Genomic DNA, 16510 nt, shown 5'->3' with positions numbered 1-16510 from the left:
GATCAAAACTAATCATATTATGATCACTACCACCAAGCGGTTCCTTTACCTCGAGTTCTTAGCATTCATAGCAAAAGGATTTGAGTATAGGAGCAGGGAGGTTCTACTGCAGTTGTACAGGGTCTTGGTGAGACCACTCCTGGAGTATTGCGTACAGTTTTGGTCTCTAAATCTGAGGAAAGACATTCTTGCCATAGAGGGAGTACAGAGAAAGTTCACCAGACTGATTCCTGGGATGTCAGGACTTTCATATGAAGAAAGACTGGATAGACTCAGCTTGTACTCGCTAGAATTTAGAAGATTGAGGGGGGTTCTTATAGAAACTTACAAAATTTTTAAGGGGTTGGACAGGCTAGATGCAGGAAGATTGTTCCCGATGTTGGGGAAGTCCAGGATAAGGGGTCACAGTTTAAGGATAGAGGGGAAATCATTTAGGACCGTGATGAGAAAAACATTTTTCACACAGAGAGTGGTGAATCTCTGGAATTCTCTGCCACAGAAGGTAGTCGAGGCCAGTTCATTGGCTATATTTAAGAGGGAGTTAGATGTGGCCCTTGTGGCTAAAGGGATCAGGCAGTATGGAGAGAAGGCAGGTTCAGGATACTGAGCTGGATGATCAGCCATGATCATATTGAATGGCAGTGCAGGCTCGAAGGGCCGAATGGCCTACTCCTGCGCCTATTTTCTATGTTTCTATGTTTCTCTTATCAAATCTGTTTCATTGGACAACGCTAAATCCAGAATTGCCTTTTCTCTGGTCGGCTCCATTACAAGCTGCTCTAAGAATCCATCTACAAGAAGGCATTCTACAAACTCTCTTTCTTGGGATCCTGAACCAACCTGATTTTCCCAGTTTACCTGCATATTGAAATCCCCCATCACCACAGTGGCATTATATTTGTTACATGCCAGTTTTAACTCCTGCTGCAACTTACATCCACATCCAGGCTATTTGGAGGTCTGTAGATAACACCAATTAGTGTATTTTTGCCTTTACAATTGCCCAACTCAATCCACAGTGACTCTACCTCGCCAGTCCCTATGTCTTCCCTCGCAAGGGACTGAATTCCATCCCTCACCAGCAGAGCTATCCCCCCTCCTCTGCCCACCTGCCTGTCCTTTCTATAGGATGTATAACCCTGAATATTAAGTTCCCATGCCCGATCCTCCTACAGCCACGTCTCAGTAATCCCCACAATGTCATATCTACCAACCTCTAACTGAGCCTCAAGCTCATCTACTTTACTTCTTATACTTCGCGCATTCATATACAATATTTTAAATTCCTTACGCATCTCACTTTTCACATCGATCCCTATTACACTTGGCCGTACTCTCCTATCCCTTTGTAATCTTCCTTTCCCGTTAATTCTGGGGTCATTAAATATCCCTTACTCCCTTTCCCTTTAACTCCGTCCTTGACTATCCCATTTGACACCTCCCCCCCCCCCCCCTATTTAGTTTAAAACCACCCGTGTAGCAGTGGCAAACCTGCCTGCCGGTCCCCCACCTGTTAAGGTGCAATCCGTCCCTTTTGTACAGTTTCCCCTTACTCCAAAACAGATCCCAGTGATCTAAGAATCTAAGTCCCTGCCCCCTGCACCAGTTCCTCAGCCACACATTCAGGTCCCGTATCTCCCTGTTCCTGCTCTCTCCAGCACGAGGAACTGGAAGTAAACTGGAGATAACCAACCAGGAGATCCTGCTTTTCAGCATTTTTCCGAGCTCTCTAAAGTCACGCTGTAGAATATTCATCCCCTTCTTTCCGACATCGTTTGTGCCAACATGCACTACCACTTCCGATTGTTCGTCGCCCCTGAGGATTTTCAGCCCTCTGTCCGTGACATCCTGGATCCTGGCACCAGGAAGGCAGCACACCATCCTCGAATCCCGTCTGTTGCCACAGAAACCCCTGTCCATACCTCTCACAATGGAGTCTCCAACTACAATGGCGTTGCCTGATGTCGGCCTCTGGTTTTGGCTCAACAGCACTTTTTGCTTCGCAAGCTGCTCAGTGTGATAACGTCTTCTGTCCCGACAGCTTCTAAGTGTGTGTACCTGTTCACAAGAGGTACAACACCCGGGGACCTGTGCATTCCATGCTTCCCTCCCTTTCTCACCGTCACCAACCTTCTCTCTTCCAGTACCTTAGGTGTAACAATCTTGCTGTTGGACTCATTTAGGAACGACTCAGTTTCTCGGACGAACCTGAGATCACCCACTTGCTTCTCCAGTTCCCCAACACGGTCCTTCAGGAGCTGTACCTGGATGCACTTGTCACATTTGTAGCAGCCAGAGGCACCAGCGGTGTCCTTGACCTCCCACATACTGCAAGCATCACAGAGAATTCCACAAATTCTCATCTCAGTGTTCGGCAAAGAGACATTTCAGGTACCATATTTTTTGTAAAGATTTTTTTTGCTGAATGAGGCCTTTTATTGAAATGTATAAGATTATTAAGGGTTTGGACACGCTGTTTACAATGCAGGATGTTTACAATGTTGGGAGAGTCCGGAACCAGTTTAAGAATAAAGGGTAGGCCATTTAGAACAAATGAGGAAATATGTTTTCACACAGAGAATTGTGAATCTGTGGAATTCTCTGCCTCAGAAGGCAGTGGAGGCCAATTCTCTGGAGGCTTTCAAGAGAGAGATAGATAGAGCTCTTAAAGATAGCAGAGCTAAGATAGCATAGCAGGAACAGCTTCTTCCCCACAGCCATCAGATTATTAAACACGGCTCGGACAAAACTCTGAACATTAATAGCCAATAATCTGTTTATTTTCACTTTATCAGTTTAATTATTCATGTGTGTATATATTTATGCAATGGTATATGGACACACTGATCTGTTCTGTATTCCTGCCTTTTATGTTCTGGTGTGCTGAAGCAAAGCAAGAATTTCATTGTCCTATCAGGGTCACATGACAATAAAACTCTCTTGAACTCTTGAACTCTTGAGTCAGGGGATATGGGGAGAAGGCAGGAATGGGGTAATGATTGGGGGGAGGGGAGGGGGGTGGGTGGGGTAGCTGGCCTCCTGGACCCCCAACCAATACTTCCTACTTTTTTTCTGGAGGTGAATATCATGCTTAAAAATGTTAATAATATACTGTAATTCAATACAAAATAATAGTTAAAATAAAAATGAAAAGGTTATTAAAGTATCGTGTGGGCTAGCTGTAAACAAAAAAAACGTTAAAATTAAGGATGTTTCATTCTAAATATATTTAATATAAAATAATTATAAATAATTTAAAACACTATTAACATTTATGACAGAAATTAAAATTTGTGGTGATCTGTCATGGAACAACCCCATTGAAGAAGATAACAGTAATTACCCAGACCTCGTTGCTGGTTGCGAAGGGGCTCCCAGGTCCGCCACTGGCCCCGCCTCCACATACCTGGCCCCGCCCATACAACCTGGTCCCGCCCATACACACCTGGCCCCGCCCCATACACATCTGACCCCGCCCCATACACACCTGAACCCGCCCCATACACACCTGGACTTTCTCTCCACCAGGCCCCAGGTGGTCAAGATGGGGGAAAATACATCGAAATCCCTCACCCTGAGCACAGGATCCGCCCAGGGTTGCGTCCTCAGCCCCCTACTGTACTCCCTGTACACACATGACTGTGTGGCTAGGTTCAGCTCCAACTCCATAATCAAGTTTGCTGATGACACTGTGGTGGTGGGCCTGATCTCAGACAACGATGAGAAGGCCTACCGGGAGGAGGTGGCTGATCTAGCACTCTGGTGTCAGGCCAACAGCATCCTCTTGAACATCAAAAAAACGAAGGAACTGATCGTGGACTTTAGGAGGGCACAGCATCCGAGGACGTACACACCATTGAGGATAAGTGGGGATACTGTGGATAGGGTGAGCTGTGTTAAATACCTGGGAGTCCACATCTCTGAGGATATGACATGGACATCACACGCCGCAGCACTCGTGAGTAAGGCAAGACAGCACCTTTACCACCTCAGGCAATTGAGGAAATTCAGAGTGTCTCTGAGGATCCTCCAGTGCTTCTACTCAGCGGCTGTGGAAAGCATCTTGTCCGGAAATATTACAATCTGGTTTGGGAATTGCCTTGCCCAGGACAAGAAGGCTCTGCAGAGAGTAGTGCGTTCGGCCGAACGCACTATAGGAACTTCACTCGCCCCCCTGCAGGAACTATACATCAGGAGGTGCAACTCCAGAGCCAATAAAATCATGGGAGACCCCTTCCACCCATGCAACGGACTGTTCCAGCTGCTACGGTCAGGCAAACGCCTCCGTTGCCATGCTGTGAGAACGGAGAGGTTGAGAAGGAGTTTCTTCCCAGAGGCCATTAGGACTGTAAACTCCTACCTCACCAGGGACTAACTTTACTGTACCATTCTACTGTTTTTTCAAAAATTGCTGGTTTTTTTCTTTTTCCTTCCTCCCACAATATGTAATATGTAAAAGAATATGTGATTCTGTTCCATTCTGTTTGTAGTTTGTTTGTTTTTTGCACAAAGTCCGCGAGCATTGCCACTTCATTTCACTGCACATCTCGTATGTGTATGTGACGAATAAACTTGACTTGACTCTGCACACCTGACCCCGCCCCATACACACCTGACCCCGCCCCATACACACCTGACCCCGCCCCATACACACCTGACCCCGCCCCATACACACCTGACCCCGCCCCATACCGCCCCATACACACCTGACCCCGCCCCAGTGCGGGATATAAGGGCAGGTATGCCGCGCGGTCCTGAGGTTCGTCTTACTCACATCGGAGCGAGACCATGAGCGCTCCCGTGCAGCAGGTGTGCGCGGCGCTTCCCGAATACGCCGAGATTGAGAACAGCAATCAGGCCGCCGAAATGCCCCCGCACCCCGCGATGGCCATGGGCCCCTGCCCCGGGATGGCCATGGGCCCCTGCCCCGGGATGCCCATGGCTCCGGGCCCCGGGATGGTCATGGGTCCCGGCCCCGGGATGGTCATGGCTCCCGGCCCCGGGATGGTCATGGGTCCCGGCCCCGGGATGCCCATGGCTCCGGGCCCCGGGATGCCCATGGCTCCGGGCCCCGGGATGCCCATGGCTCCGGGCCCCGGGATGGTCATGGCTCCCGGCCCCGGGATGGTCATGGGTCCCGGCCCCGGGATGGTCATGGCTCCCGGCCCCGGGATGGTCATGGCTCCCGGCCCCGGCATGGTTATGGCTCCGGGACCCGGGATGGTCATGGCTCCGGGACCCGGGATGGTCATGGCTCCGGGGGTGACCCTGCAACAGGTTCATACCCGCGACTTCCTGGTCTGGTCAATCTTCAACATCCTCCACATGAATGTCTTCTGCCTCGGATTCATCGCGGTGGCTTTCTCAGTCAAGGTAAAGCGGCAGAGGCGACGGGTTGGGTTGGGTGGCAGATTCGGACTTTTCCCCTGTTACGGGGACGTTGGATGTGGAGAATATGTTTCTTCTAGGATAATCTGAACTAGAAAAACAAACGGCTCCCTATTTATGGGAGAGACCAAGGTCTATTTATGGGAGAGACCAGGGTCTATTTATGGGAGAGACCAGGGTCTATTTATAGGAGAGACCAGGGTCTATTCATGGGAGAGACCAGGTATTTATTCGCAAAGGACCACACAATTTCAGAGCCTTCTCTACAATGAGAAGCACGATCTGAGTGATGATGTAGACTTCTCCTGTAGAGCCATGTTTTCCATCTTGATGCTGGTATTTTGGAAGGTTGCTGGTGTTTATAACAGGGAAAAGCGAGAGACTGTATGCAGGTCAGTCCACCTGACGCCAGTGCTGGGAAAAGGATTGGAAACATTGAAGACGGCTTGCATCAGCATCAGAGGCAGAGCAGACATTCACCAGCTGGTTACTCTGAACCTGATCTTGTTGAAGTGAACGCTGTGGGTAAAGCCAGAGGTGATTGACGGGTAGTGAAGGTGAAGGTGAAGTGCTTAGATTTTGTCTTGGAGAACAGGAGGTTCCGATTAAGGTCTACCAAGTTCCTAATGGCACAGAGAGAGAGAGTAGATGGACGGCAATATTACCCCTGAGGTGATCACCATTGTTGTATTGCCTCTTTCTTATTTCCTGAATTTAGCCTCGTGAGATCTTTCTCCATCACTTGGTAAACCTGTTGTTGGAACTGATAGGGACACAAATTCCAGCAATTCACAGTCAATGGCAACCTTGAGACAGGTCATCCTGAAGTCACCTGTCCAGTTACAGGTCATGGTTTATCCGCTGACCACCTGTCATCCTGAACTTTTGGTTTATGTTAATCTTTAATCCACTTAAGACAACTTATCTAACGTGTCCGTCAGCCGCCTCTCCTTCAGAGCCAGGACAGAATAGGAATATGTCTTTGGGATGTGGAAGGGAACTGGACGAGCTGGGGAACCCATCCATAAGGAGAATATTCATAGTTCAAAGGTAGGGGTGGAATCCGGGTCCTTGGAGCTCCTTTCTATTGCCCACTTGCCACCCTAGGCAGTGGAGAGTAATAGAGAATTACAAATTTGGACAATTATCTTTCATCAGGCAAAGGAAATTCAGCATGCCTCCACTGACTTACCAATTTCTGCAGGTGGACTGTGGAAAGCATCCCATTGGGATACATCGTAGCTTGGTTTGGTGATTGTTCTGCCCAAGGTGGCAACAAAACCACAGAGATTTGTGGATGCAGCCCAGTCAATCACACGGACAACTTTCCTTCCAATGCTTCATCACCCCGCAAACTCTCCCAGCAAAAGTGACAAAGGACCAGGTTTTTGCTGATGGCCACCTCAATCTTTCCCCCCAGGTTAGCACCATCAGACGTGGAGATATTTTGCAAAACAAAGGTCTAAATCCTTGAATTCTCTGTGCAGGGGCACCAAGGAAGGACCTTCAGCCGGAGGGACAATGGCTCAAGAAGTTTGGTCACCAGCAAAGAAAAATTAGTGAATTTAAAAAAAAACTTTAAAAAAATGTAATGACTACTAGCCTAGTAACATCGTCTTCAATCAGTCTAACCCCACTCAGCTGCTGTTCTGTACACCCAGTAATATATGAGGGCCCAGGGGAACTGGCATAATATCCTGTTGTACTGAATGGTTTCTGGGACCAGGTGACTCTAATCTTCATGTTCTCACTGTTTGATATTCTCGTCTCCTTGCGCACATTAATATCCAGACTAGTCCCACTCCACATTTAACCCTCAATTCTTCTGCTCCCCACATACTGACACCTAGCAGGCACAAGAGATTCATTTAGCTTGCCATAAGGTTGGGACAGACATGGTGGGCCTATTCCTGGGCTGTACTATTCTATGTTCTAACCCTAACCAGAATGACCTGAAACACTCCTTGAGGAGAACCTAACATTCCACATGACATGGGAGCTACAAGGGGAGGTTGGACACATTTTGGATTGTTTTCTCAATATTAGATTGTTGGATTGTTTTATAAATATAAAATCATAGCGCAAAGGTTCAAGGTCAGAGGGGGCATTATAAAGGAGATTCCATTATAAAGGAACTTCAGCTCCATGCCACGGGAGCACGACCCATTGGTGAAATTTGGTGGAAGGAGTGATCCCACACTTCAATCACTGCCAGTTCCACTGGTGGTGGTGTCTGTGTTTTCCACAATGGCCTCGGCCCCATCATAACATACAGAACTGGACTGGAAACATCCCCTTCCTCCCTGCACCCTTTGTAACCCCCACCCCCAGTCTAATCACACTCTCCTCTCTTCCCCACTGTTTAATTCCACTCTCCCCTTATTCACATCTTTAATGTTTCATATAATGGAATCTCACTCACTCCACCCAGTTTAATCTAATTTTCCCCTTACTCTGACCTTTAATATCTTTTTTTTTCTGCCATGGCAATGTAAATTGGTTTTATTAAAGAAAGGATACCAAAAGCCTGGAACCTATAGACAGGAAGCTTGACACCTGTGGCAGGTAAGTAAAGGGCCTGTCCCACGAGCATGCGACTCCATGCAGCAAGCGCGACCTAATGTGGTCGCTTGAGCCGTACGGCCTCGCGGGGCCGGTCCCACTTCGATCGCCGGAGCCGTATGGAGTTGTGCGGAGCTGGTCCCGACATCGCGCGGGCGGGGCTCCGAAAAACTGACACTGTCCAAAAATTCTGTGCGGCAACAGCCTGCCGGCCCGCAGCCACATTGAGGCCTACGTCACGCGTGAACTTCCCGCGGACTTCGCTCGAACTTCACATCACTCACTCGACCTCCGCGCGGCCCCCGCTTTCGGTTTAGTCGCGCTCGCCGCATGCAGGTCGCATGCTCGTGGGACAGGCCCTTTTCTGGAGGGGATTCTGAGAGGTAAGATCTATAAGCATTTGGAAAGATGGGGTTGATTTGGAATGGTCAACATGGTTTTGTGCGTGGGAAATCATTCTAGGGAATTTGATGTAACTTTTGGAAGAAGTAACCAAGAATGTTGACGAGAGCAGGGCTGTAGACGCTGTCTACGCGGACTTCAGAAGGACTTTTGATCACTTTCCACATAATAGGTTGGTCTGGCAGATTAGAACGCATGAGATTCAAGAAGAGCTTGTTAACTGGATACACAATTGGCTTCTTGGTCAGCAGCAGAAGGTGAAGGTGGAGGGTTTTTGGACTGGATGCCTGTGATGAATGATGTGCCACAAATTGCTGCTGGGACCATTGCTGTTTGTCATCTACAATATGATTGAAAATGTGGCATGATTAGTAAGTTTTTAACTGGCACTAAAATCTATGATATCAAAGACAATGAAACTTGGTTGTCAAGAATTGCAGTGGTATCTTGATTGGCTGTGGAAGTGGCAAGTTAAGTTAAGGAATGGCAAGTTAAGTTTAATTTGGATAATTGAGAAATTGCACTTTAGGAAGTAAAACCGCAATGGGACATTCACAGTAAATGGCAGGGGCCTGGGGAATGTTATAGGGATGTGGGACTTAGGAGTACAAGTACTTGAGGTAAGAGGGAAAAGATTTAATGGGAACCTGAGGGGCAACTTTTTCACGCAGTGTGGTGGAATAACACAATTTAAAAGACATTTGGACAGATACAGAGATAGGAAAGGTTTAGAGCGATACTAGACCAAGTGCAGCCCCGTTGAGTCTGCTCCCCCAACACACCCGTTCCATACCTGTACCCACACAGAAGGCGTGGTCCTCCAACTCCAGCTGTTCCCGAACGTAAGATTCGAACACTCCCCTGCCTCCCTCAGCAGTGGGCTTTAAAAACATTCCAATTGCACTTGCCCTGTTTGCAGCAATAGCAATTCTCCTTCCCCCTCCTGTGAGGTGAAAAGTTCAGAGCGTTCCTGTGTCAATAGACAATAGGTGCAGGTGTAGGCCATTCAGGCCAGCACCACCATTCAATGTGATCATGGCTGATCATCCCCAATCAGTACCCCGTTCCTGCCTTCTCCCCATATCCCCTGAATCCGCTATCTTTAAGAGCCCTATCTAGCTCTCTCTTGAAAGTATCCAGAGAACCAGCCTCCACCGACCTCTGAGGCAGATAATTCCATGGACTCACAACTCTGTGAGAAAAAGTGTTTCCTTGTCTCCGTTCCAAATGGCTTACCCCTTATTCTTAAACTGTGACCCCTGGTTCTGGACTCCCCTAACATTGAGAACATGTTTCCTGCCTCTAGCGTGTCCAAACCCTTAACAATCTTTTATGTTTCAATAAGAATCCCTCGCATCCTTCTAAACTCCAGAGTGTACAAACCCAGCCGCTCATTCTCTCAGCAAATGACAGTCCCGCCATCCCGGGAATTAACCTTGTAAACCTACGCTGCACTCCCTCAATAGGAAGAATATCCTTCCTCAAATTAGGGGACCAAAACTGTGCACAATACTTCAGGTGTGGTCTCACTAGGGCCCTGTACAACTGCAGAAGGACCTCTTTGCTCCTATACTCGACTCCTCTTGTTATAAAGGCCAACATGCCATTCGCTTTCTTCACTGCCTGCTGTAGCTGCATGCTTACTTTCATAGACTGATGCACAAGGATCCCCAGATCCCGTTGTACTTCCCCTTTTCCCAACTTGACGCCATTTAGATAGTAATCTGCCTTTCTGTTTTTGCTACCTGTTACGACTCCCGAATGCAGGTACTTCAGAGCCACGTAACACAAGTCAAAAACCAGGTTCAGGTTCAAAAAAACAGTTTTAATAATTCATTGGAACACAAAACTCAAACCTGATTTAAACAACCCAGTCAGGGATATGGATAAACCGACAAACAATTTAACAATGCTCCAGCCAGCCACACCATGGGCCGTCGAACCGGAGATTCCAAAACCTGCCCAAAGAGATACAACCCTGAAACCAAAATACAGGAAAACTCTAAGGTCAGCCCTTATCCGTCCCAACACAATATATGTTAACAAGGAATGGTGAAAATACACAAAGTTCTATGCCATGTAGTCCGGCTTCCTCAGCCCCCACCAACAGACTGCTCATCAGTCGGAGTCTACAACGAAGAGAAGGATCCTGGGAAGTTCTCGTATTTATACTTCAGCTGAGTCACCCGTCACCTGACGCAGCTGGGCCAATCGGGTACAGGAGCCTTTAACCCCTCGATTCCAGACTCACAGCCACGAGGCCTGTACTTGGGATAGAAACAGAGAAGTAAGTACATAGCATTCACCAGGAGGGGGAGAGCGCCTAACACTACCAAAGTGGATAACCTCACATTTATCCACATTAAACGTCATCTGCCATGCATCTGCCCACTCCCCCAACCTGTCCAAGTCACCCTGCATTCTCATAGCATCCTCCACAGTTCACACTGCCCCCCAACTTTGTGTCATCTGCAAATGTGCTAATGTTACTTTGAATCCCTTCATCCAAATCATTGATGTATATTGTAAATAGCTGCGGTCCCAGCACCAAACCTTGCGGTACCCCACTAGTCACTGCCTGCCATTCTGAAAGGGACCCGTTAATCCCTACTCTTTGTTTCCTGCCTGCCAACCAATTTTCTATCCATGTCAGCACTCTACCCCCAATACCATATGCTCTAATTTTGCCCATTAATCTCCTATGTGGGACCTTATCAAATGCTTTCTGAAAGTCCAGGTACACTACATCCACTGGTTCTCCCTTGTCCATTTTCCTAGTTACATCCTCAAAAAATTCCTGAGGATTAGTCGAGCATTATTTCCCCTTTGTAAATCCATGCTGACTCGGACCGATCCTGTTACTGCTTTTCAAATATGCGGCTATTTCATCTTTTATAATTGACTCCAGCATCTTCCCCACCACCGATGTCAGGCTAACTGGTCTATAATTCCCTGTTTTCTCTCTCCTGCCTTTCTTAAAAAGTGGGATAACATTAGCTACCCTCCAATCCCCAGGCTTTATTTTTAAAGCTTTAATCGTGAATAATGTGAAATATAAGATGAAATCTTCAGTGAAGCTGACCACTGCTAGCCAAGTCATTGTGACGTCATCAGTTGAAGCTGGTCGTTTTTAATTCAAAGTCTTTTGATGTTTTTAAACTTTTACTTTTTAATCAGTAATCAGTCGAGAAATAAAGCATAAAATGTTCAGATAAGGTGTACTCGGCCTAGAGGGGAAATATGTGAATCAGAATATGTTAAAATGTTAGGTACACAAAAAGGCTGGAGAAACTCAGCGGGTGCAGCAGCATCTTCAGTCTGAAGAAGGGTTTCGGCCCGAAACGTTGCCTATTTCCTTCGCTCCATAGATGCTGCTGCACCCGCTGAGTTTCTCCAGCATTTTTGTGTACCTTCGATTTTCCAGAATCTGCAGTTCCTTCTTAAACACTATGTAAAAATGTTATTGTTTCCACGTAGCGTTTTTGCAAAGATGTAAAGACAACCACATATACACACACACATATACACACACACATATACACATAATCAGACTTTCAATAAGTATATGATGATTTGATGTGATGGGCCAAACATGGGCAGGTGGGACTAGTGTTGCTGGGGCACCTTGGACAGCATGGGCAAGCTGGGTCAAAGGACTGTTTTTCGTGCTGTATTACATAGTTCCATGAAAGTGGCATTGCGAGTAGATAAGGTAATGAGGAAGGGTTTTGTCATGTTCTAATGGTATTGAGTATAGGATTCAGGATGTCATGTTGCAATTCTCGAAAGACATTGGTGGGCAGGCTAGTACTTTGAGATCACATCTAGCCTCTTGCTCTTCATAGAATAGGGGTGAATAAAAGCATGCAGAGAATAGATAGGGTGAATGAATAGTCTTTTCCCCAGGGCTGGGGAATCAGAGCAGAGGTTTAAGATGAGGAGAATTAATTAATAGGAATCTCAGGCGGACCTTTTTCACAGAAATGGTTTGGGTATATGGAATGAACTGCCAGGTAAAGTAGTTGAGATGGGAAACAATATTAAAAAAACACTTGGATATTCATGGATAGGAAATACTTAGAGATATGGGCCAATGGGTCTAGCATCGATGGGGCATCTTGGCCTACATGTACATATTGTGCTGAAGGGCCGCTTTCTGTGCTGTATGTCTGTAGTATCAACCTCTGATCATCTCCTCTGTTGCTTCACGTCTATTTTCTTTGCCTTCCAGGCCAGAGACCGAAGGTTTGTTGGTGATCAGAATGGAGCCAAACACTATGGCAACACAGCTAAACACCTCAACATTGCAGCAACTGTTCTCACTGCCATTGTCTATTTAATATTGATTATTTTAGCATTTTTTGGTGCTTTTACTGCAGCATATTATGGGTAAAATCAACCTGTGGGGGATGGGACAAATCAATGCTTCCCTGTAGATCCTGGACTCCTTGACCTTCATGACTGCTGTCCAGTATCGTGTGAATGAGAGTTCAAAATATAGTGATGGTGAAGATTTATTATTGAGCATTGAAGTGAGCATGCTTCCTGTTTGTATTTGGGCCTTGTGGCAAAGTTCATCTCCTCAATTGTCTCTAATATCAGTGCTTTATTATTCTGCTTCTCTCCATAACTTGTCAGTTCCTCATCATCCCAGACCCTGTCAAACCCTTTGACAATTTTTATGGAACACCTGCCATGGTCTTTTCAGATGAAGACAGATCTGAGTGAAAAGGTGCATCTAACCAGGGGATGTTACAAAATTGGCCTAGTGGAGGGTTGCTGTTTAGATCGGAAACTATGACCAAAGGTGTGCTGCAGGGATTGGTGCCAGATCATGGTCTCATCATTTGCTCATCATTTATATTATTGATTTGGATGAGAACATAGGCAGCATGATTGGTAAGTTTGCAGATGACACCAAATTTGGTGGTGAGGTGGACATGAAGAAGGTTGTACAAGAATATAGCAGAATCTATTTCAACTTGGAAAGTGGGCCAAGTAGAAAGTAATGTGGAGCATGCACAGTGATTAGCAGGTCCCTCGGGAGTGTGTAGAGCAGAATGACCCTGTGGAAAGTAGTTTGAAGTAATAGTGTCTGAAGAAGGGTCTCGACCCGAAACTTCACCTATTCCTTTGTTCCATGGATGCTGCCTCACCCGCTGAGTTTCTCCAGCATTTTTGTCTACCTTCTGGAAAGTAGTGTTTTTAGACACAAAATAAAACAACAAACAAAAACAGATGTAATGCTGAGGCTCTGAGGCGCTGGTCAGGCTGCATTTGGAGTATTGTGAGCAGGTTTGGGCCCCATATCTGAGGAAGAATGTGCCGGCTCTGGAGAGGGTCCAGAGAAGGTTTACAAGGATGATTCCAGGAATGAGTGGGTTAGCATATGATGAGCACTTGACAGCACTGGGCCTGTACTCGCTGGAGTTTAGAAGGTTGAGGGCGAACCGCATTGAAACTTGCAGAATAATGAAGGGCACAGATAGAGCGAAGGTGAGGATGATGGGAGAGTCTAGGACCAGAGATCAGAGAATTAAAGGGCGCTCTTTTAGAAAGGAGGCAAGGAGGAACTTCTTTAGTCAGAGAGTAGTTAATCAGTGGAACTCATTGTCATAGAGGGATGTGGTGGCCTAGTCTGTGGGTATTTGTAAGGCAGAGATAGATAAACTGTTGATTAGAACGGATGTTAAGGGGAGAAGACACAAAAATTGGATTAGGAAGCCGAGATCAGCCATGATTGAATGGCGGAGTAGACTCGATGGGCCGAATGGCTATAACTTGTGAACTTGTGAAAACGGCTTGTAGATCAGTGGTGAGTCTATCAAACAAGTTGGTTTATTAAAGGCCTTATGCATATCCTTATCAATGTGAGGAGACTCAAATTGCTTTAACAAGCCAGAGTATTTTGATATCCTCATTACACAATAGTTTCTTGTGGAGTTGAAATAAATCATTAATCAATGTATCTGTAACTTTCCATCTTTGTCATTCGTCAGAGTTAACTTTAACCTTGCATTTCTTGTTTTGAAAATCTCTCCAAAATATCTAACAAAGAAATACCATAGATGTCAAGGAAACGTCTGAAGAAGGGTCTCGACCCTAAAAGTCACCCATTCCTTCTCCCCAGAGATGCTGCCTGTCCCGCTGAGTTGCTCCAGCATTTGTGTCTACCATAGATGTCAAAGTCACTGTAGGGCAAATTGATTCTACTCACTAAATGGTGTCCCCTCATTAAAGAGGTGGTTCGTTAACCTTTCAGGGACTTGCCAACTAAACATTGAAAATGAGCAGCTGTAATCTCAAGATTGCAATAGATAAGAGGCTAGACAGACCTGCGAAGGACTATTCTCCCCTCCACAGCTGAGAAAGCCTGCTTTTCAGCAGAATGTTACAGATTTAGCTGTTAATTACATTCTATGTTGGCCATTTTCCCCATCATGCTTCCTCAGTATGTAAACTCTAGGGTTAAACAAATTATAACCTAATCATCTTCCTTATAATTCTCAAAATTCCTGAAAACAGCGTACTTACCTTCATGGGCTTATGTATTGAATATAGTTGGGATGATGTTGTACAACTTACTGTATTTATTGATATTGGTTTATTCTTGTCACATGTACCAATGTACAGTAAACTTTGTTTGTGATTAAATCATTCGATACATGAGTACAATAAAGCCATTCACAACTACAACAGGTGGTGCAAAGAGAAAAATCTATATCAATGATTTGGATGAGGACATACAAGGCAAGATTAGCAAGTTTGCAGATGATGCAAAAGTGGGTGGTTTTACAGATAGTGATGATGGTTGTGAAAAATTGCAGCAGGATCTTGATCGATTGGCTAGGTGGGCTGAGGAATGATTGATGGAATTTAATATAGAGAATTTTGAGGTGTTGCTTTTTGGGAAGTCTAACATGGGCAGGACCTACACAGTGAATGGTATGGCTCTGTGGAGTCCTGTAGATTAGAGGGATCTAGGGGTACAGGTACATGGTTCCTTGAAGGTGGAGTCACAGGTAGATAGGGTTGTCAAAAAGGCGTTTGGCACATTGACCTTCGTCGGTCAGCGCATTGAGTATAGAAGTTGGGAGATCATGTTGCAGTTTTATAAGACGTTGGTGAAACTGCATTTAGAGTATTATGTTCAGTTCTGGACACCATGTTATAGGAAACATGTCAAGCTGGAAAGAATAATGAGAAGATTTACAAGGATATTGTCGGGGCTCAAGTGTCTGAGCTATAGGGAGATGTTGAGCAGGCTGGGACTCTATTCCATGGAGCGCAGGAGGTTGAGGGGAGAAGGGGCGGAAATCCCGGGGGGGGGGGCAGGGAGAACACCCCTGTTTAGAGAGGTGGGGGACATCCCCCCCCCCCCCCCATTTTTGAGAGGGGGGGACACGCCCCCCCCCCCCATTTTTTGTCATCTGGATTTTAAAACCCGGTGAAATCTCTGCTTTCCGCGAGACAGTGGGGGTGGGACATGATCGAGGGTGCCGATTGGACAAGAGAGAGACGTTGGTCAGCAGGCAATGGGGACGGGACATGACGATTCAGCGCGATCATTGGAGGAGTTTGAGAATTAAGGGACAAAGGTTTAGGGGTAACATGAGGGGGATCTTCTTTACTCAGAGAGTGGTAGCTGTGTGGAATGAGCTTCCAGTGGAAGTGGTGGAGGCAGGTTCGATTTTATCATTTAAAAATATATTGGATAGGTATATGGGCGGGAAAGGAATGGAGGGTTATGATTTGAGTGCAGGTATATGGGACTAGGGGACAATTACAGCTCGGACTAGAAGGGCCGAGATGGCCTGTTTCCGTGCTGTAATTGTTATATGGTTATATGGAGGGAGGTGTCGGTCAGAGGCGGAAGTAGGGAGGGTGGGACTGAAGATAGAGCGCGGTGATTGGAGGAGGGAGACGTGGCACAGACCTGCGCCTCATCCGCAGCCAGGGTTGATCCCGGCCGGCTCACCGGTGTTGTCCCGTCCCCACCTGAGTGCCTCCACCCCCACTACCGGGGGTGGCAAGAGACATCGGGAGTCAGACGGGTGCGATGCCCCCAGGCCCACAGCCAGCGCAGAGAAGCAGCGCTAAGTCCAGCTCAACTCTGCCTGTCCCGCCAGGTTAACCTACAGCCCTGCCTGGGCTTGCG

At 46.6% G+C, this 16510-nt stretch overlaps 1 protein-coding gene across 1 annotated transcript; it reads left to right on the top strand.

Moving 5' to 3' along the window:
- Nucleotides 1-4788: 4788 nt before the first annotated feature.
- On the top strand, nt 4789-13530 carry LOC116984377 (tetra-peptide repeat homeobox protein 1-like). The gene is made up of 2 exons (XM_033038535.1): nt 4789-5373; nt 12584-13530. Exons 1-2 carry the CDS (start codon nt 4789-4791, stop codon nt 12743-12745), a joined length of 747 nt encoding a protein of 248 aa, XP_032894426.1. The 3' UTR covers nt 12746-13530.
- The last annotated feature ends 2980 nt before the right edge of the window (nt 13531-16510 follow it).

This window comes from Amblyraja radiata, chromosome 20, assembly GCF_010909765.2.
Source record: "Amblyraja radiata isolate CabotCenter1 chromosome 20, sAmbRad1.1.pri, whole genome shotgun sequence".
Lineage (NCBI taxonomy): Eukaryota > Metazoa > Chordata > Chondrichthyes > Rajiformes > Rajidae > Amblyraja > Amblyraja radiata.
Note: the sequence above shows the minus strand (reverse complement) of the source record. Positions and strands in the feature narration are given on the sequence as shown.

What these genes read in the sequence shown, in the direction of transcription:
- LOC116984377 (XM_033038535.1), top strand. Translation starts at nt 4,789, where the DNA reads ATGAGCGCTCCCGTGCAGCAGGTGTGCGCGGCGCTTCCCGAATACGCC. An exon ending in CGGTGGCTTTCTCAGTCAAG is followed by an intron (nt 5,374 to 12,583) that starts GTAAAGCGGCAG and finishes TTTGCCTTCCAG; the next exon opens with GCCAGAGACCGAAGGTTTGT.